Consider the following 18,078-nt stretch of genomic DNA (forward strand, 5'->3'; position numbering starts at 1 on the left):
TGTTTTATAGATTTTGAAAAGGCGTTCGACTGGGTACATCACAGGACGTTGATATATAGATTGAACGACATCTGACTCGATAAGAGATTCTCAAATTATAGAATGTATTGGAATTAGACAGCAATCATTAAGATCCATGGTAACACGCCAAGGCCAATTGAAATTCAACGAGGTCTCAGACAGGGTTAATTGCTATCACCGATACTGTTTAACGTCTACTTGAAGGTAATACTTTCGAATGCTTTAGCACTCTTCAGAAGGTATCAGGATAAACGGACAAAGAGTAAATAACATCCGCTATGCAGATTAGATACTGTTTTTATGACTGATTCGGATCATAGTCTCCAGATACTGTTAAATAGGGTCACTGAGAGTTGTGAAAAAATTGGGATGAAGATCAGTCGTGGATGTGGTTTTTTGCATTGCTATGTATGTCAATAATATTGTATGGAACGGAGGCCTGGACGCTCAACATAACGCTGATGAACAAGTTAGAAGCCTATGAACTCTAGCTTTATAGAAGGATCTTGAAAATACCTTGGACAAACCTCACCACCAACGAAAATGTCCTGAAGAGGATAGGTACAGATAGGAGCTGATAAAAGGGATAATCAAAGTTAAAGTTAGCTACCTAGGACACATAGGTAATCAGAAAGAAAAAGTACCGTCTCGCGAAACTTATCATCCAGGAGATGATATTGATGATGAGGATTGAAAAAATGGCAACGGGTCCTGGTAGTGGCCAAATTTCAAGGCTTAAAAATATCAGAGACTGGTCCGGCCTTGATTTAACACCTTTTTTTAGAGCTGCAAATACAGATATGCCAGTGTAGTCGCTAATTTCCACTAAAAGATACAGCACCACACGAAGAAGGTACCTAGATAAAATATATTCGATTAAAGAAATAGACGTGTGATACAGTGATACTGTTTCCTGCTAAAAATGAGCAATCCTGTTTCTCAAATGAGCAATATTTTATTAAATATAATAAAACGTCATAATATAATATAAATTATAAAATACATATGTAACAAAATTCGTATTTTGAATATGGCTACAATCATTCTTGGTCTGTTTTTACCAATAAACAAGCCAAACTTTCTTAGATTGAAATTCATGACGCCGTCAAATCACCCTGTAAAGCCATGCGATTCACCGAATGATCAATGCATTTATGCAGCACTTCTTACTTCTTATCCGCGACTGGATTTTGCGGCAGCTGGAATACGATGCACTAAGCTCAGACGTACTTTTTACTATCCCACCTGATTTGAGAGTCACATATTTATTTATGAATTCTCCGACCGTTTGCCTTTTCTTCATACTGCTACACTTTTGGTATTCTAAATCATTCGAGAGATACATCTTAATGCCCCAGACAATTATAATGATTCTTTTAGGTTGATTCTTTTCTGACAGACGATATTTTGTTAATTAACTTGGGTTGGTGCCAAGTCTATTTTTAATAGCACTTTGAAAGTATGGCTGAACAAGATATTGATGTTTTATCTACTTATTCCTTACATTATTGCTCTCTTTTTAATTATCACGTACTAAAAACGAAACAGAAAGTTCGTTTATACTTCAAACAAACTGCTAAATGTGTACCATATCATTAAAACAGTCTGGTGAATAGTTATTAAAATATGTTGATAGCCTTTTATACAAATTATATAAGAAGTCAGTCTAATTGACTTCCTTTCAATTATTGGTTAATTATTTTATGTTGTTTATTAACAATAGATGATGTGTTTTCAATATCGCCTCATAGATCAGAGTAGTTGGATACATTCCTGATTATAAACGATCAAGAAGAGACAATAAAATTTACAATGAAAAAGGAATACAATAACACTTTGCCTTCCCTCAATGTTTTAGTCTCAAAGAAGGATACTGGATATGAGACTAAAGTGTAAAGAAAACCAACACACACCAACAGATATCTCAATTACAAATCAAATCCCAACATCAACGTTAAAAAGGGAATCATTAAATCATTATATGTTTCGATATCATTATACGAGAATTCATTTTTAGAAGAAAAACAATTGTTAACATCTGTTTTATTAGAAAATGATTATTCTTTATCGTTTATAAATAAGGAATTGTCAAGATTGGATGAAATGGAACAGAACAACTTAGAATTGGATCCTATAACATTCACAAGAAATACGAGGAAAATCCATAATAAAACATTTTTGCTAGTAGACTATTTCTTCTATTCTTATATTATATCGATGGTTGTGAGGCTCATATCTTGCGAGACATAATTTGCGCTGATTTATTCTTCTTCTTCTTCCTCTTTATAAGCAATTCTGCTTTTTCTTTGAATTAATACCTCTATGGAAGGTTGTCCGTTGTCACCCCATCTTTTGCACGGTCATACGATAGTTATTTTGCCGATTGATGATTTATCGCTTGTTATTTTGACCACAAAGATCTCCCCCATTCTGCTTATGTAGTTATTCCATTCTTATTTTCTTATTAGTATCCATTCGTTTATACTAATCCTTTTTCTGATTTCCTTCTTCTCAGCATATTTCCTTTAATTCTTCTCATTACTCTTATCTCTGCCGTTTCCAGTAGTCTTTGTGTTGTGCCTGTGTCCGGTCTTGTTTCTGGTACATGTCATTATTGGTCTTACACTGGCTTTATAAATTCTTGACTTAGTAACTCAATACTTTGCCCAGGTCTACATAACTGGACAGTGAAATTCCAAGGTATTTTAATTCCATTACTTGTTCATTACTTAGGCCATCAATTTTTATATAACATCTTATTGGTTCTTTGCTGATTAGGTATCTACCTACTATTATTTTAGGTTTGTGAGATGAGATTGTCAAATTCAATATTTTTGCTCTTATAATAAATATGTGGACTAACTAGTCTTTCTTCATCTTTGACTATCCATACTACGTCATCTGAGTAACAGAGTATTTTTACTTTTTTGTTTCCCATTCTGTATCCTCTTCCTTTGTTGACACTTTTGATAATTTCATTCATGAATAAATTGAAGAACATAGTGCTCAGTGAGTTCCCTGTCTTATTCCGCTGCCGATGTCCATAGGCTCTGTAAGTTGTCCATACATTCTAACTTCCATTTTGTTGTGGTAGATGTTTTTCATAGTTACTATGATATTTAGAGGAACTTCTATTATACAGAAGATGAATGATTTATTATTGAAAATAATTAGTTTCCTTTACTTTTATAGAGGTTAAATACATATACATATACCGGCTTTAATTTATTTCGAGTTGTCTCGACTCTAGTATCTTCTGTATAGAAACGACATATTATATTGGACCATAAAGGGACCATATTTTCCATAAAAAATACAATGGATGTAAGAGACTGTTTCTTACTATCTAATCTACCACTTGTATACTACAACTCACTTTATTACATTATTAATGAATAAATACAGTAATATATTATTTAAATAAATTCATATACAATATAGCAGAGGGTATATACTACATACGACTTGCAATTTCTGTCTTTGTCAGTCATTTTTCACGAGACAGACGGCTACATTTGTACCATGTAGGCGCTAAACAAAAAAGTTAATATTCATCTCATGGTCTAATGAATAATGTGAATATATGCTCATATATTTGCAACGCTTTGCATTTGATGCGTGGTATTGCAAAATGCCACACGGGTTGTTGGTATTCAAAAGTATCTGCAATTGATGAAAAGATATGAAAATAGATTTAAACAATTAGAAAACAAAAGGAGACATTCAGTTCGTTTTGTACATTGAGTTTATTATGTTAAAATTTTAAAATTACCATTTAAACACATAATACATATGTTATTATAAAGTAGATAAATGTATTTGATTTGGTTCAATTACTTTCTAAATGTTTATACAGTGCACTGGAATAAGTGTGTTACCCCCCCTTATTAACTTATTTATTTTTAGCACATAAGCAAAACGCTAGGAGAGGTCGATTTTGAAAAAAATCATAGTATATTATAGCATCAATGTTTCGGACTTTAGGCGATTCCTCTTCAGGTGGCAGGCATAACTTTGATTTTTTTAAATGGGAAAGTACATCATGTGACACCTCATTTAAAAGCTTTGGAAATACTGATCACAAAAATGTATAATACTTTAGCTGCCATTCAGTTGCCAATAAGTCATTGGAATGTAAACAATTCAATTTGCATCCCACGTGTTGGGAAATTCAATACCTTACCTAAGGGCATTATCCTTGTTGCCATGTATCCATCTTAAGGCATTTTATTTAAGTATGCACCTTTAATGCATCCATATTATATTTAAAAGGTTTTTATCCGAATATTTCTTTTGTGGCTCAGCTGGCAACCAACACTGATGATGATTTTTGATAAAAACGAAAACGTTTTGTTGTTTGTAGCCCTTACAGGGATTTTTAATAAAAATTTTATACCTTCTACAAAGAATTTTTCCAATTTTTATAATACTTTAATCCTGTTTGAGAGCGTAGGCAAAATATCGATGGTCGAAAGTCCCTGGGAACTTCTAAAATGTTTATTTTAATAAGTCACAAAGGTGAAAAAAGAGAAAATTTAGTCTGATTCTTAATTTCAAATATATCATTCAAAAGAAACTTTTTGTTTATTCTAAGGAACTTTCTGCCCTCGGTAATAATGTAATCTTTCATTCTGCGTTTAAATTTTCCACAAATACTTATTATTTTTCTCAGGATTCGAAAAAAATAAATGCGTTTAAAAAGAATTCGACCGAAATTTTGCGCGTGCGCTCTCAAACAGGATTAAAGTATTATACATTTTTGTAATCTGTATTTCAAAAGCTTTTAAATGAGGTGTCACATGATGTACTTTCCTATTTAAAAAAAATCAAAGTGATGCCTGTCACCTGAAGAGGGATCGCGTAAAGCTCGAAACATTGATGCTATAATATACTATGATTATTTTAAAAATTGACCTGTCCAAGCGTTTTGCTTATGTGCTAAAAATAAATAAGTTAATAAGGGGGTAACACTTATTCCAGAGCGCTGTATATTCTCTTCCATGGGGTCAACATAAATGGTTAAAAAAAGACTAAAATTCTTTATAAAAGGTATATTTGTAAAATTCCCTAAAAAGGGCTACATCACAGAATCGATCGGATGACCGATCATCATCAGTACTGTCGCTTTAACATGCTAACCACCAAAATACAAAAATATACAGGTAAAAACCCTTTAAAATTGATCCGTCATGCGAACATAGATTAAATTCGTGAACTTAAAGAGGGATGTACAAAATATCCCATGTATTCTGCTCGAGGTACCATTTGAGCCCAAAATTAACTTGTTCACATGTTGACTAGATGATGGCCATCATAACTGTGTCAGTTAGTTCTTCTTCTACTTCTACTTTTATCGTGTTATTCAAGAGAAAAGTGAAGGCAAATCTTACTAATAATATGACAGATCTTCTAGGTATAATATTCATTTAAAAACGCTTTAAACAAATAAATTTATGGCAAACCCGCGATGTTTTCTTGCAAAGTTGCACAAAAAACCTAAAAGATTAAATTTCAACTGTTCCTACCATCCTTTTTCCGCTGTAATTTAAGGAAACTTTTAGAGATCCGAACTCACTTCGTTAAATAGAAAAAGGTCATTGTGCAAAGTAAATTGCCTGTTTCATCCTGATGAAACTACTAAAGTAATTTGTAAATGCGCATAAAACATTAAAGGGGAATAAAATGGAAAATGGACTTCTACAAGCTATCCACGGGAGATTTAGCCTTGTGACTTTTACACACATTCAACACATGCAAATACGTCGCTATGGTTACTGGATACCAGGTATAAACTAAAGTTTCTCCATCCAGAATTCTATCGATACGTATTGATCTGTATTTAAAAAATAAACAAACAGTAATTAATGTTAGTGGAATACTTGGGAAAAATAGTTCTTTTGGAAAACCTTATTTTTCACGTTTGTTAAACTAATCGACGAAAAGACGAAAACAGTTCAAAATGTGATACGCGGTATGAAGTTTAACTCCAATTTTGACAATAATTATACAGCGTTGCTAACATAGTAAATATATACAGTGCTTCGTACAAAAAATACTTCTTAAACACCAGGCACTGGTCCTCAGATCAGAGCAAATTAAGATGTAGACCAAACAAATCTGTTTGGTGTCTTATCAAAAATTCATCCAGAATTCACTGTACACTGTACATTTAACAAGTGCTCAGTAATATGTCAAATATTATGCTTAGGTATAGATGCTCAAATATTAATATACTTTTATTAAAAAGCAATTAATTACAAACTGTGTAGTGCACCAAAGTGCTAAAAAAGAGAATACAGGTAAAGAAGAGCCTTAAAATCCGGTTCGAAGGACCACTTCTGTAGATAAAATTAATATCTGCACAGAACAAACATGAAGAATGTCCTAAAATAAGACCGAGAGTAAAACATAGGTTACTGTATACAAATAGGACCTACCTTTAAGTTAGGAATGTCTTAAAACGAATGGTTCGAAAAGCTATCCACAGGTACTAAGAGAATTTACTATAAGAGATAAATACAAATAGCATCAAACAAAACTAGAAACAAAATAAACATACACAAAATCCTAGAGTTACAATATTACTTACTAGTTACGATAAGTCTTTTAAATGTCTATGTACAATATTGCCCATTCAAGTCACTGTCACTTAGATCCTGAATATCGAGATGTGGAGATATGGCAGCCCTGAGTTTTAAAGCTACCATGGGAACTATGCAAAAACTTCTGAACACTTGGGTACACAACATGGGCACAAAACTTGTAATTAATTGCTCTTATACAAAAGCGGGCCAATCTTTGACAGATTGGAGAGAACATGGAGTAAATGTCCAGTGTACACTAAAACCCCTGACAGATTTTTGAGAACCACGAACAGAGATGTTTCGTGGTCAACGTCTTAAATTGCTCTGTTCTGATGGCCGGTGCCTGGTGTTTGGGAAGTCTTTTTTTGAGAAATATGTTTTTTATGTACGAAACACTTCTTCTTAGGGTGCCTGTCCGTTCCAAACGTTGGCGATCATTCTTGCTATGATGACTTTGTTGGTTGCTATACGGAATTGTTGTGTTGAGGTCTTTCTATACCATGCTCTCAGGTTAGCAAGCCAGGATATTCTTCTTCGTCCTGGGGCCCTTTTTCCTTCAATTTTACCTTGTAAAATGCACTGGAATAGCTCGGACCTGCCTTGATTCCTCATTATATGTCCCAAGTACTGCAGCTTACGGCCCTTCACGATGTTGACTAAATCTGCGGTTGTGATCATCCTCCGTAGTACTTCTTCATTGGTGACTTTGTCTGTCCATGGTATCTTCAGGATCCTTCTGTACAACCATAGCTCAAGAGCTTGAAGTTTCGATAGAGTTTCTGCCTTCAATGTCCACGTTTCTACTACGTATAGAAGCACTGAGTACACATAACATTTAAGAAGCTTTATTTTTGTTTTCAGAGTGATGTCGTGGCTCTTGAACACAGAGCTCATCAGCTAATAGGCAAAAATGCACTCTTTGCCTTTCCGATGAGACATTTAACCTCTTGAGTATTGTCCCACGACTCATTGATTATAGTTCCCAAATAGTTGTATTGTGAGACACGTTCAATTCTCATTTGGTTCACATACAGATTTGCTCCAGTTATGTTTTGCTTGGTGATGATCATTAGCTTGGATACGAAACACTAAGCAGATGTAATTTATAAATTTACAATGTTAACAAATTATTGTCAAAAGTGTAGTTCAACTTCTACTGGTAAAACTATTTTTAAAAGTTTTATATGCTCGAATGAATTTATTCGAAAAAACTATGTAAATGATCGATTTTAAGGAATTTTGTGCAGTTATATTAACTTTTATTTTATAATCGATAAACAACACCGACAGCACTGGAAAAGATACACTTGAGGACCATCTATCTTGTCGATTGCCGTTTCTTGTGTAAACCGCGAGTTAAAATTCCAAAAGTCACCGGTAAGGACAAAATTGATATTAAAAGGTAGGAAAGGTAAGGATGGAGCGAGCGGTCACGCGACCACATAAATCGTCGAATATTGGAAAATTCTCGAGATTTACGTCATGTTAGAGAAGTTGACATGCGATCACAATCATATATCAACATTAAAACCGAAAAGCTAAAGGAAGAGACAAAGGAACTTTGGAATGGAATATTTTTCTTGCTCAAGCCCGTGGAGTGTCCCCATTCATCTTCGGTTATCTCTACTTGGCACTGCGACGTATCGCCGCGAGCACAAAAACTCCAACGCAAAGAAAAGACAAAAGGATGTGACACTCCAATTTCCATTTAAAATCGAAATTCCTCACCCCTTGCAACTTTATCAGCGGCCCCAAAGCTCCGGCCGCAATTTATGGTGAAATTAGAGCTTCGCGCAAGAAATATTTCAAACATATTTCCAATTTTAATACTCGCAGTTTCTTCGAAGAATACCAAAAGACTTCGCAAGCATTAAAAATGAGGAAAAAATTACAACTTCCTTTTTAAATTTTTTTTATCGCGATTTATATGCAATAAATGATTTTTTCTACAACAGTGTTTAAAATGCAATTTTTAGCACTCCATACGAGCGTTAAAAATGCTACTTTAAGGCACTACTTTAAAATTTGTATGGCACTGCAATTCGTATTGACGTATTTTGATGTAATGTCAAAAAAATATAAAAATGGAATGTCAGTCAAGTTCAAGTAAAAGTTTTTGTAGCTATTGTCCTGTAATTACGTTTGTAGAAAAAATATTGTATGATATGCGTGTTAAAAAGTACATTGTTAAGGCACTCATGTGTCTTTCGCACTTTCACGTGCCTTAAACGTGTACTTTTAACACTTATATAATAAATAACTATAAACGTATTCAGCGTCTTCACATTTTTTAAATAATATTGCGAATGATTTTACACAAAAGATAATAGACTAAATTGGCTAATAGGTGAAATTGGCTAATCATTTTAGGCACGATAAGACATTAGACCCTATAACTTAAATGGTAGAACCCAAAAGAAAACGTATGAACACTGTGCCGTCACTATTTTGTGGCACATGCGTGGACAGTGGCGCATAAAACTTTCCACTTATGGACGGGATAAATAAATTAAAAAGTACCCTCCCTCACTCCCAGAATTAAATTTTTTTTCATTGTTTTAATTTCTGTGATTAAAAAATAGGACTCGTAATTTTAACCCACCATCCCCTTCCCCCTTTCCCCACCATCAAAAACTTCATTTTTCGTTTTTATTTTTTTAGGGGGTTCCAATAAATTTTAAAATTTCAAAAAATTCCCACGCATAATTAAGACTTTTACAAAACATGTCTTTTTTTTAATAGACCCCTAGGTGGAGTGTACATAACCTTAAAATTTTTTTTTTATTTTTATTTTGGAAAAAGCGTGTATTTTTTTGGTATGGCTGCAGGTCTAATTTTTTTTTAATCTTGTGTATTTTATCAGACAATGTATTTCCAATTTTTTTCAGATTTATCCGTAAGGTTCGCCACCTTCAAAAATCAAAAAAAAAAACTTTTTTAGGGGGTTTTTGAGGGTTTAAACGTGTTTGTGCCGTTTGTAAATTTTCTAAAGGACTCAGTTACGTTAATTTACATATAACCTATAAAGCATACATTGATTTATTTGATCTATTTTGAAGTATATAAAATACGGAAAATCCCCAAAAACCCCCAAAAAACAGTTTTTTTTTGGATTTCTGGTGAACCTTACGGAGAAGTCTGAAAAAAATTAGAAATGTAGTGTTTGATAAAATACACAAGATTAAAAAAATTAGACCTGCAGACATACCCAAAAAAAGTTATACGCTTTTTTCCAAAATAAAAAACTCTTTTTTTGAGGTTATGTACACTCAACCTATGGGTCTATAAAAGATAGACGTGTTTTAACAGTCTTAACTAAAACTTAACAGTTTTAACAGTAAAGATAGAAGTCTTAACTATGCGTATGAATTTTTTGAAAATTTTGAAAAATGAAGTTTTTGATGGTGGGGAAGGGGGAAGGAGGTGGTGGGTTAAAATTACGTTGAGTATTATTTTTTAATCACATAGAACTTAAAAAAAATGAAAAGAAAATTAATTCTGGGAGTGAGGAAGGGTACCTTTTAATTTTATTTATCCCGTCCGTAAATGGAAAGTTTGATGCGCCACTGTCAACGCATGTGCCACTAAAAAGTGACGGTACAGTGTTCATACGTTTTCTTTTAGGTTCTACTATTTATGTTATGGCGTCTTATTTGATGCAAAATGATTAGCAAATTTCAGATATAGCGGAACTTAGTCTATAAGACTATTTAATGCAAATTTTGAAAATCGGTTCAACTTCATAAGAATATATGTAAAGTTATTTGAACTTTCTTTTTATTATGCAAAGTACACAAGCTAAAACGTCCATATTTGAACATTTTAAATATTATGTATTTATATCCCTCTTTCAGTGATGTTGAGTTTTCGAAAGTTTCGTGGCTGTAACATCGTCCAGCGCCGACCAATCCACCCGAAGTACCGTATTTTTGCGAAACGAAGCCAATTTCCCACAGTCGATAAGTACGGAGACTGCACTTATCGGCCTGGCTATCGGATTGCAGGGATCCAATTACGGGAGCCGCATAAGGTGAATGAAATCATGAAACGGCAGATACAGATGCTAGATACGCGTGTGCCACTCTTTGATATCTAATTAGCAACTTCACTTATGTTTTCTTATCGTGTTTTCAACAAAAACATTGTGTTCTCAGTTCAAGCTTAAATGATCAACTAATGCGAAGTAAAAAATGTGATTAAAGACTCTTCCACATCGACGTTTTACTGGTATAATAAAAGTTTAACCTCATAATATTGAAAATATTGTATAAGAAGTGAAAATAATAATTTTGATCAATAACAATACATAGGCAAGTGAGAAAATATCAATTTGAAGAAAAAACGTAGAATAATTGAAAGGCAAATAATAGATATTCAACTTGTTGGTAAAAAATAGTTGGAACGGAGAAAAAGATCAAGAACTTGATATTAAAGACTATGTCAAATACAGAAAAAAAATATTATGTGTGTGTCCGGTTAATTTACATTTAAAACATAATGTATGTTTTTGGGCTATGGTTCTGCAGTACGATGTTTGTTCGAACTCGATAAGAAAAGATTCAAGATTTTCTAGCACTGGTGACATGAAAAATTGTCTGCAGAAACTGAATATGTGACTGAAAACAGGATTAGTTACTGCTATGTGCCAGTATGAGATTTTTGCGGGTACACGCTCAATTCAATGCATTATACTATCGACCAAGTCCATAGAATCATGTAGAGAGGTCACTCGCTGGAAGAAAAGAAAGTTTGCTCTGCTGTCTGCCTTGGCGCGCAAGCTTTTGATAAAGTATGTTACAAAGGACTAAATACACATTAAGCAGAATTTTGCCAAGACAATACATAAAATCATTGGAATTTCATATATCAGATAGAGTTTTTAGAGTTAAGCAAGAAGAAGCCTACTTGGTAACTAAAAGAAATCAATGTACCACAAGGTAATGTGATAGGACCAGTCCTGTACATATTGTACACTAGTGATATCTCTAAATTAGATCATAACACAATAGATACATGATACATTTGCTGATGATACTGCCGTCTTGGCCGTAGATGAAAACCAGGAAGAAGCAGTAAGAAAACTACGAGACTGTGTTAACACACTAAACGACGGGACTAAATGCTGACGAATTAAATTAAAGGAAATGAAGTCAGTGCCCATTAATTTTACAAACAATAAAAAACAATACAGTCCTGTTCACCGCGAAACATTTAGGTATTAAAAATCCACGAGGAAAAAGTTTTCCTATAGTTGGCTGTATACCATATATTACAAAAACGATAAAATCCTTTTTAAAAGGTATATTTGTAAAAATCCCTAAAAAGGGTTGCATCACAGAACTAGTTTTCGATCGGATGACCGATCACCATCAGTGCTTACCTAAAATGTGTATAACCTGGTAAAAGATAATGCAAAGTTTTTAAAATTTTGACTACGGTTTTAAAAAGTTATAGGTTATACTTACGTGAATCTAAGATGCTCACCACCAAAATACAAAAATATGTGGGTAAAAACCCTTTACAATTGATCCTTCATTGAGCTCTAGGTACCATTGAGCTCGAGATTGACTTCACATGATGACTATATGGTAGCAAGTGGCAGTGACAGCGGAAATTCCGAACGAGACATGACAGAAATGACAGTTCCACAGGAAGTTAAAAATTTCCCTTTTAATTATGTAGAATATATTGTAAGGCTTGTTAAACAGAGAACAGTAACTGCAATCACTCCACTGCGATAAATAATCAATTCAAATGAAAATAAACTTGATGTTATAGTATAGTTAGAATGCTTTCAATGAGGGTGGTAGGCAAACCACATTACACTTGAAATCGAAACTGAAATCGATGTTGAACTCTCTTGTGATTATACCTGGGTGTAGAAAATAATTTTATGTTGATTTCAAGTTATCGATTTTATTTGAATAGTTGGTAGTTATTGGAGTTTGTGTAAGTTCAAGAAAAGATAGTAGGGGTGACAGAAGTGTAAAAATGTCTTAATAATCTAGGGCTAGGGGGTATATATAAAACAAGCTCAGACTTAGGCGACTCATTCCCAAGGACCCCGCAAGCTACCCGGAACCCTAAGGGTTTGAAAAACAAACCGTCATAAGATGTAGTTAACAATAGGGGGAGGAGAGGGTGGAATGTATATGCGATAATTAATGAGAATGGGATATGAACGGGACCCAGAAAGAAAAGTGAGACTTTTTAATTTGGTTTTAGTATGAATGAGTGTTATCCAGTGGTATGTTATGGTGATGGCAGATTGAATAGATGGGGTGAAAATAGTCATAGATAGTATATAGATGAAAATTTGGATATGGAGATGTATGTGGATGATGATATCAGGTATTCATCTGATACCATACATACCACTTTTCAAAAATCTAAAAATTAAAAAAAACTTCGCTTTTGAACCCGGGACCTCTCGATCTGTTGTCGAATACTCTACCAATGACACCACGACCGCACTGCTTATACGCTTTCTCGGACATCATGACAAATCACGGTAACAAATAGACAAAATGGAGTATAAATAAAAATGTTTTAAAATAAAAATGTATACCATTTTTATTCAGTTGCAATGCGAAGGCAAAACAATCTTACTTTTCAATTAGAATACGGAGTGCAGTCCAGTCCCTTGAATCGCGATTTTCGGCTCTTATTGGAGCCTTCATCGGAAGGAACGTAGGCACTGTTCTCCATATTTTAACTGATTCGTATCGAGAGGTTTTCCCACCCATTGCAACTGAAGTGATGATAGTAGGTGGCTAGCGCCATCTGGCATTGAAAAATGTTTTAATAATACGTATTATCTTACTTTCGAGGGAGACAAATCCAAAGACACAAAAATTATAATAAAAAATACATACCTATTATATTTACTAAAAACACTAATAATATATTATTTCCACACCATTTTTGGACTGATACAGGGGCGGATGGGCCCACCGGGATACCGGGAATTTTCCCGGTGGGCCGTCGTTTGTGGGCTGCCACGCGCGGACCTAAACCCTTAATTTTTCAACTGCATGAATCTTGATTTTTATAAATCGATGTAAAAATACTGATACGGTTGCACCTAGACCTAGCACATACCTAGACTAGACTATAAAAGTAAGAAAAGAACCAAAAATTATGTTCAACAAAAGTAAACAGGATGTATACTTTCTTTAAAGACTGGTCCAGCGCTGTTCTTTATTATGTTATTTTCTAAGCTCCCTCAAACAGCGTATACCTGCTAAATGCTACCTGCTATTTTTGTAAGCTATTATTGTATTAAAATTTACCCAGCAAGAAACACGAAAATAAACTTAAACACAATGTGTGTCTGGCACTGGCCTATGTTAAAAACATCTGCAGACAATATGCACTCCCGGCTTACAGTTTGTATCAGTCATCGTAGTTATTGTTTTCTTAGTAAAGGAAGCCCCTTGACCTTGAGACCCTAAGGATTATTTTTCGTTTTACAGTTTGTTTACTACTGTCGACGACTGTCGTTGTTTGAGACAGCGGTTGTGCGAGTTTGCAAATTCTACGTCCGTCGCGTCGCCAGAAATCTTTTGGATTAACTAACGCCTTATCACTTAGTTCCGGTTCCGAAAGACACGAATTATTATGTGACGTGCGCTTTTACTTCGGGATTAGTTGAATAGTGGCGTAGAAGGATAATAATAAACATTTACCTACTTCTAAATTAACCAATAACGTTATATTACTTAAGCCGATTTATTAGAGTGGAAGTTTAAGGTAGGAAATAATTATTTAAAATAATTTTTACTATACAGGGTGTTTCAACACTATACACCGTGTCCGGAAAGTCGCGGATAAACAGTACAAGGTGTTATTCTGTACTAAAAGTTCGTATTTTTTTTAAATAAACACATTAATAAATTAGGCAGGTGCAAGCTTTCTGTTTAAATCATTCGATTAAAATAAATTCTCGTACACTCTGTTTCATCTTCTTTCCCAAACAAAAAATTTACTTACTTTTAGTGTTTTGTAGTATTGTTAAGTTCTGTAAAAAACTATAAAATTTGTAAAAATCTATTGCTTTCAAGTGTTTTTTTACGTCTAATTCGCAAACAAATCGTTTTTGGGCGTTTGTTTATAAAGCAAGAATGTTGGTTGTGATGTCTCCTACCACGTTTAAAGGTTTGTAGGTATAGTTATGAAATACTCTGTATAAACATGCTCAAAAAGCGCCTATTCTAGCTGTTCAATAATTATGAAATTTGTTACGTTAGGACGAAAACTGCTTGTATGATAGCCGTCAGAACCAATATACTAAGTGAATAAAAAATCAAATACCAATGCCACCAAAACGAAAAGGAGGACAAGAAAAAAAACTAGAAAGGGAGAAGAAAAAAAGATGTGAAATAGCAAAAAAATGTCACTCTTTGGATAATTTGCTCAATAGTTATTCTGTTCCTTCAACTTCAGGGGTAGAAAGTGATATTAACACGGAAAAACAAGAGCAAGAGCAAAAATCCGAAGAAAATTTACCGGTTTCAGAAACTAAATTTGAAACTGAGTTAAAGCTGTCAGAGGACTCGGACGACGACATAGAGACAAGTGATGAAAGCGATAGTGAAGCTAATGTAAAAAAGGCACTTAAAGACGAAGAGGCGCTACTAAAGCTGGGACAGCCGGAAGAGACAGAATCTGGCAATTTCTTCGACCGTCCCGATCCCAATAAATTACAGCTATTTTTTGAATTCCATCCAAAGGTACCTGTCGCACAAAAAGATGTACCTTTCAATGTGGAAAAAGCGTTTACGCGTAATAATAAAACAAAAAGGAAATGGTTGAGCTATAGTGAAGAAAGAAAGGCACTTTTCTGCACAATTTGTCTTGCTTATTCAGTTGAGAGTAATAAAGATCAAAGTTCTGCTTTTGTAAGAGGTATGTCTGATTGGAAACATGTATATCAGCGAATAAATGAGCATGAAAGTTCAATCAGTCATGGAAAAAACTGCGAAACATATTTCATGTATATTAAAAATCAAACAATTGAAAAAATACTTTTTGGAAACGTTGTTGAAATGAGAAATAAAAAAGTTGCAAGCAATCGGCACGTTTTGGATGTTATTATTGATGTTATAAAACTAATTGGCAAACGAGGACTTTCTTATCGGGGCACAGCAAATGAAGCTGCATACAATCTAGAAAATGAAAACCTAGATCATGGTAATTTTTTGGAAATAATCTTACTTTTATCGAAATTTGATGTTATTTTGAAGAAACATTTGGACGCCATTGTTAAAAAAAGCAAAAGTTATCACAATAGAAAAATCAAACGTCGAGCTGGAAATTTCTACACATTTTTGTCAAAAACTACTGTAAATTCAATCATTGTCATAATCACAGAAATTATTCTAAAGAAGATTTCTTCAGAGATACAGACTGCCACTATGTTCTCTATAGAAATAGACAGCACTCAAGATATTTCAGTAACAGACCAATGTTCATTTGTAACAAGGTATGTTAAATTGTAAGTATAATAAAATCTTCACCTTTGCTTATTTTATTTTATTTCAGGTATGTTTACAACGGAACAATTCACGAACGCCTTCTTGCAGTTGTTCCTTGTCACAATTCAACAGGGAAGGGATTTCATACCATGATTCATGACATACTGGTAAAAAATGGTTTGGATGAAAAAAATTGTATTGCTGACTCTACTGATGGGGCGGCTAATATGCAAGGGAGATATTCGGGATTCTCCAGTTTCATGGTCCAGGAAAATTCAAATCATGTTCATGTTTGGTGTTATGCGCATATTTTAAATCTTGTTCTGACAGACATTTTTAAATCCCACATTAAGGCCGCATCATTTTTTTCATTACTGAATTGTATAGCAGCATTTTTTAAAGAATCTCATCAACGCATGGGTTACTGGTTGGACATTGGCAACAATGCTAGATCACAGAAACTTCAGTTGATAGGAGAAACTCGTTGGTGGTCAAAGGAAGCAGCGCTCAGTAAAATTTTTGGTAATTTTAATGAACCTAATAAAGCACTGTACGTTGATTTAATTGACATTCTTAATACAATTGAAAATTCACAAAAAATTAAGCCAGATGCAAGAGCGACTGCTGCAAATTACAAAGCACAATTACTGAAATACGAAAATATTTTAATTGGGCACATATTCTTAAAACTGTTCTCTATAACAGGCCCTTTATCAAGATATATTCAGACAACAGGGTTAGATTTATTAAAATGTAACTTTATGGTTAATGATTCTATACTGAGTTTAAAAAAAATGCAACGAAATTTTCCAGACATTGAAGCATCTGCAGATAAATTTGTAGGGTGGGCTAAACTCTCTTTTGAAAGGAGAGACTTCGAAATTTTTATTGAAGAACAATTGCCCGAGTTTCGATCAAAAAAGAAAAAGAAATTCTTTGATGAGAAAACTTCTGATGAAATCCCAGTAAGCCCAAAAGAAAATTTTAGAATTGTTTTTTTTAACGTTATTGCGGATACTGCAGTAGAATCAATCAGTAGAAGATTTGCAAACAACGCTGAATTATGTAGGGATCTGAACATTTTAGATCCAAATAATTTTGAAGAAATCGCCAAAGGTGAGCTACCTGAGAATTCTCTAAAAATATTGTCAGAAAAATTAATACAGTTTGATTCTTCTGCAACTCCTGCAAAGTTGAAAGAAGAGTTAGCAAGCTTTGCAAGTAACTGGAAACATATTAAATTAACAATTGAAGATTCATATGAAATAAATTATGCTAGACTTGATGTGGGGTTAGACGACTCTTCTTCTGCACAGTCAGATGTAGACGAAGATGACTGTATAACAAAACAGAGTACAAAATCAAGGGTGTGCATCGAATCTAACAAATGTCAGAACTGTGTCATTTGTTGCTACGGTTCAATTTTAAAATATAATTTGTTTAAGGGGGCTTATTCCACGCTGGTATTGGCTTATCAATATATACTTTCATTGCCCATCTCGCAAGTGGCATGTGAACGATCGTTTTCAACTTTAAAATTGATCAAAAATAGATTAAGAAACTCCTTGTCTGATAATAGACTCGAGTCGTTCATGCTGATGAATATTGAAAATGATATACTGAGCGATATCAACAATGATGAAATTATTAATCGTTTGGGTCAAACAACCAAATTAATGAAGGACGCTTTAATGTATTAATATAATAAATAATAGGTAACCATTTAGTGATAGCTATATATGTAAAACGATATTTCATTCACCTATAGTTTATAACACATTAATTTGTTATTTATATATCTTAAATATCTTAATATAGAATTTTCTAGAGCAAACTTTGTATTTTAGATTCCAAGTTTCTATAGTTTAAAAAAATCAAAAAAACTCCCATGTGTATATATATATATATATATATATATATATATATATATATATATATTTAAATTTTGGGCCGCCGTCGTTTATTCTCCCGGTAGAATTTTACTTGCCCATCCGCCC

At 33.6% G+C, this 18,078-nt stretch overlaps 1 protein-coding gene across 1 annotated transcript; it reads left to right on the forward strand.

Annotated features, from left to right (window-relative positions):
- The first annotated feature begins 14,920 nt into the window (after positions 1–14,920).
- On the forward strand, positions 14,921–17,781 carry LOC114327646 (uncharacterized). Its single transcript, XM_050644757.1, has 2 exons — positions 14,921–16,089; positions 16,149–17,781. The coding sequence occupies exons 1-2, from the start codon at positions 14,921–14,923 to the stop codon at positions 17,779–17,781; spliced, it is 2,802 nt and encodes a 933-aa protein (XP_050500714.1).
- The last annotated feature ends 297 nt before the right edge of the window (positions 17,782–18,078 follow it).

This window comes from Diabrotica virgifera, chromosome 2 (genome assembly GCF_917563875.1).
Source record: "Diabrotica virgifera virgifera chromosome 2, PGI_DIABVI_V3a".
In the NCBI taxonomy this organism is placed as follows: Eukaryota; Metazoa; Arthropoda; class Insecta; order Coleoptera; family Chrysomelidae; genus Diabrotica; species Diabrotica virgifera.

Excerpts from the sequence above, each read along its gene's own strand:
- LOC114327646 (XM_050644757.1), top strand. The coding sequence starts at position 14,921 with ATGCCACCAAAACGAAAAGGAGGACAAGAAAAAAAACTAGAAAGGGAG. Across the intron at positions 16,090-16,148 it reads CAATGTTCATTTGTAACAAG|GTATGTTTACAACGGAACAA; the intron begins GTATGTTAAATT and ends ATTTTATTTCAG.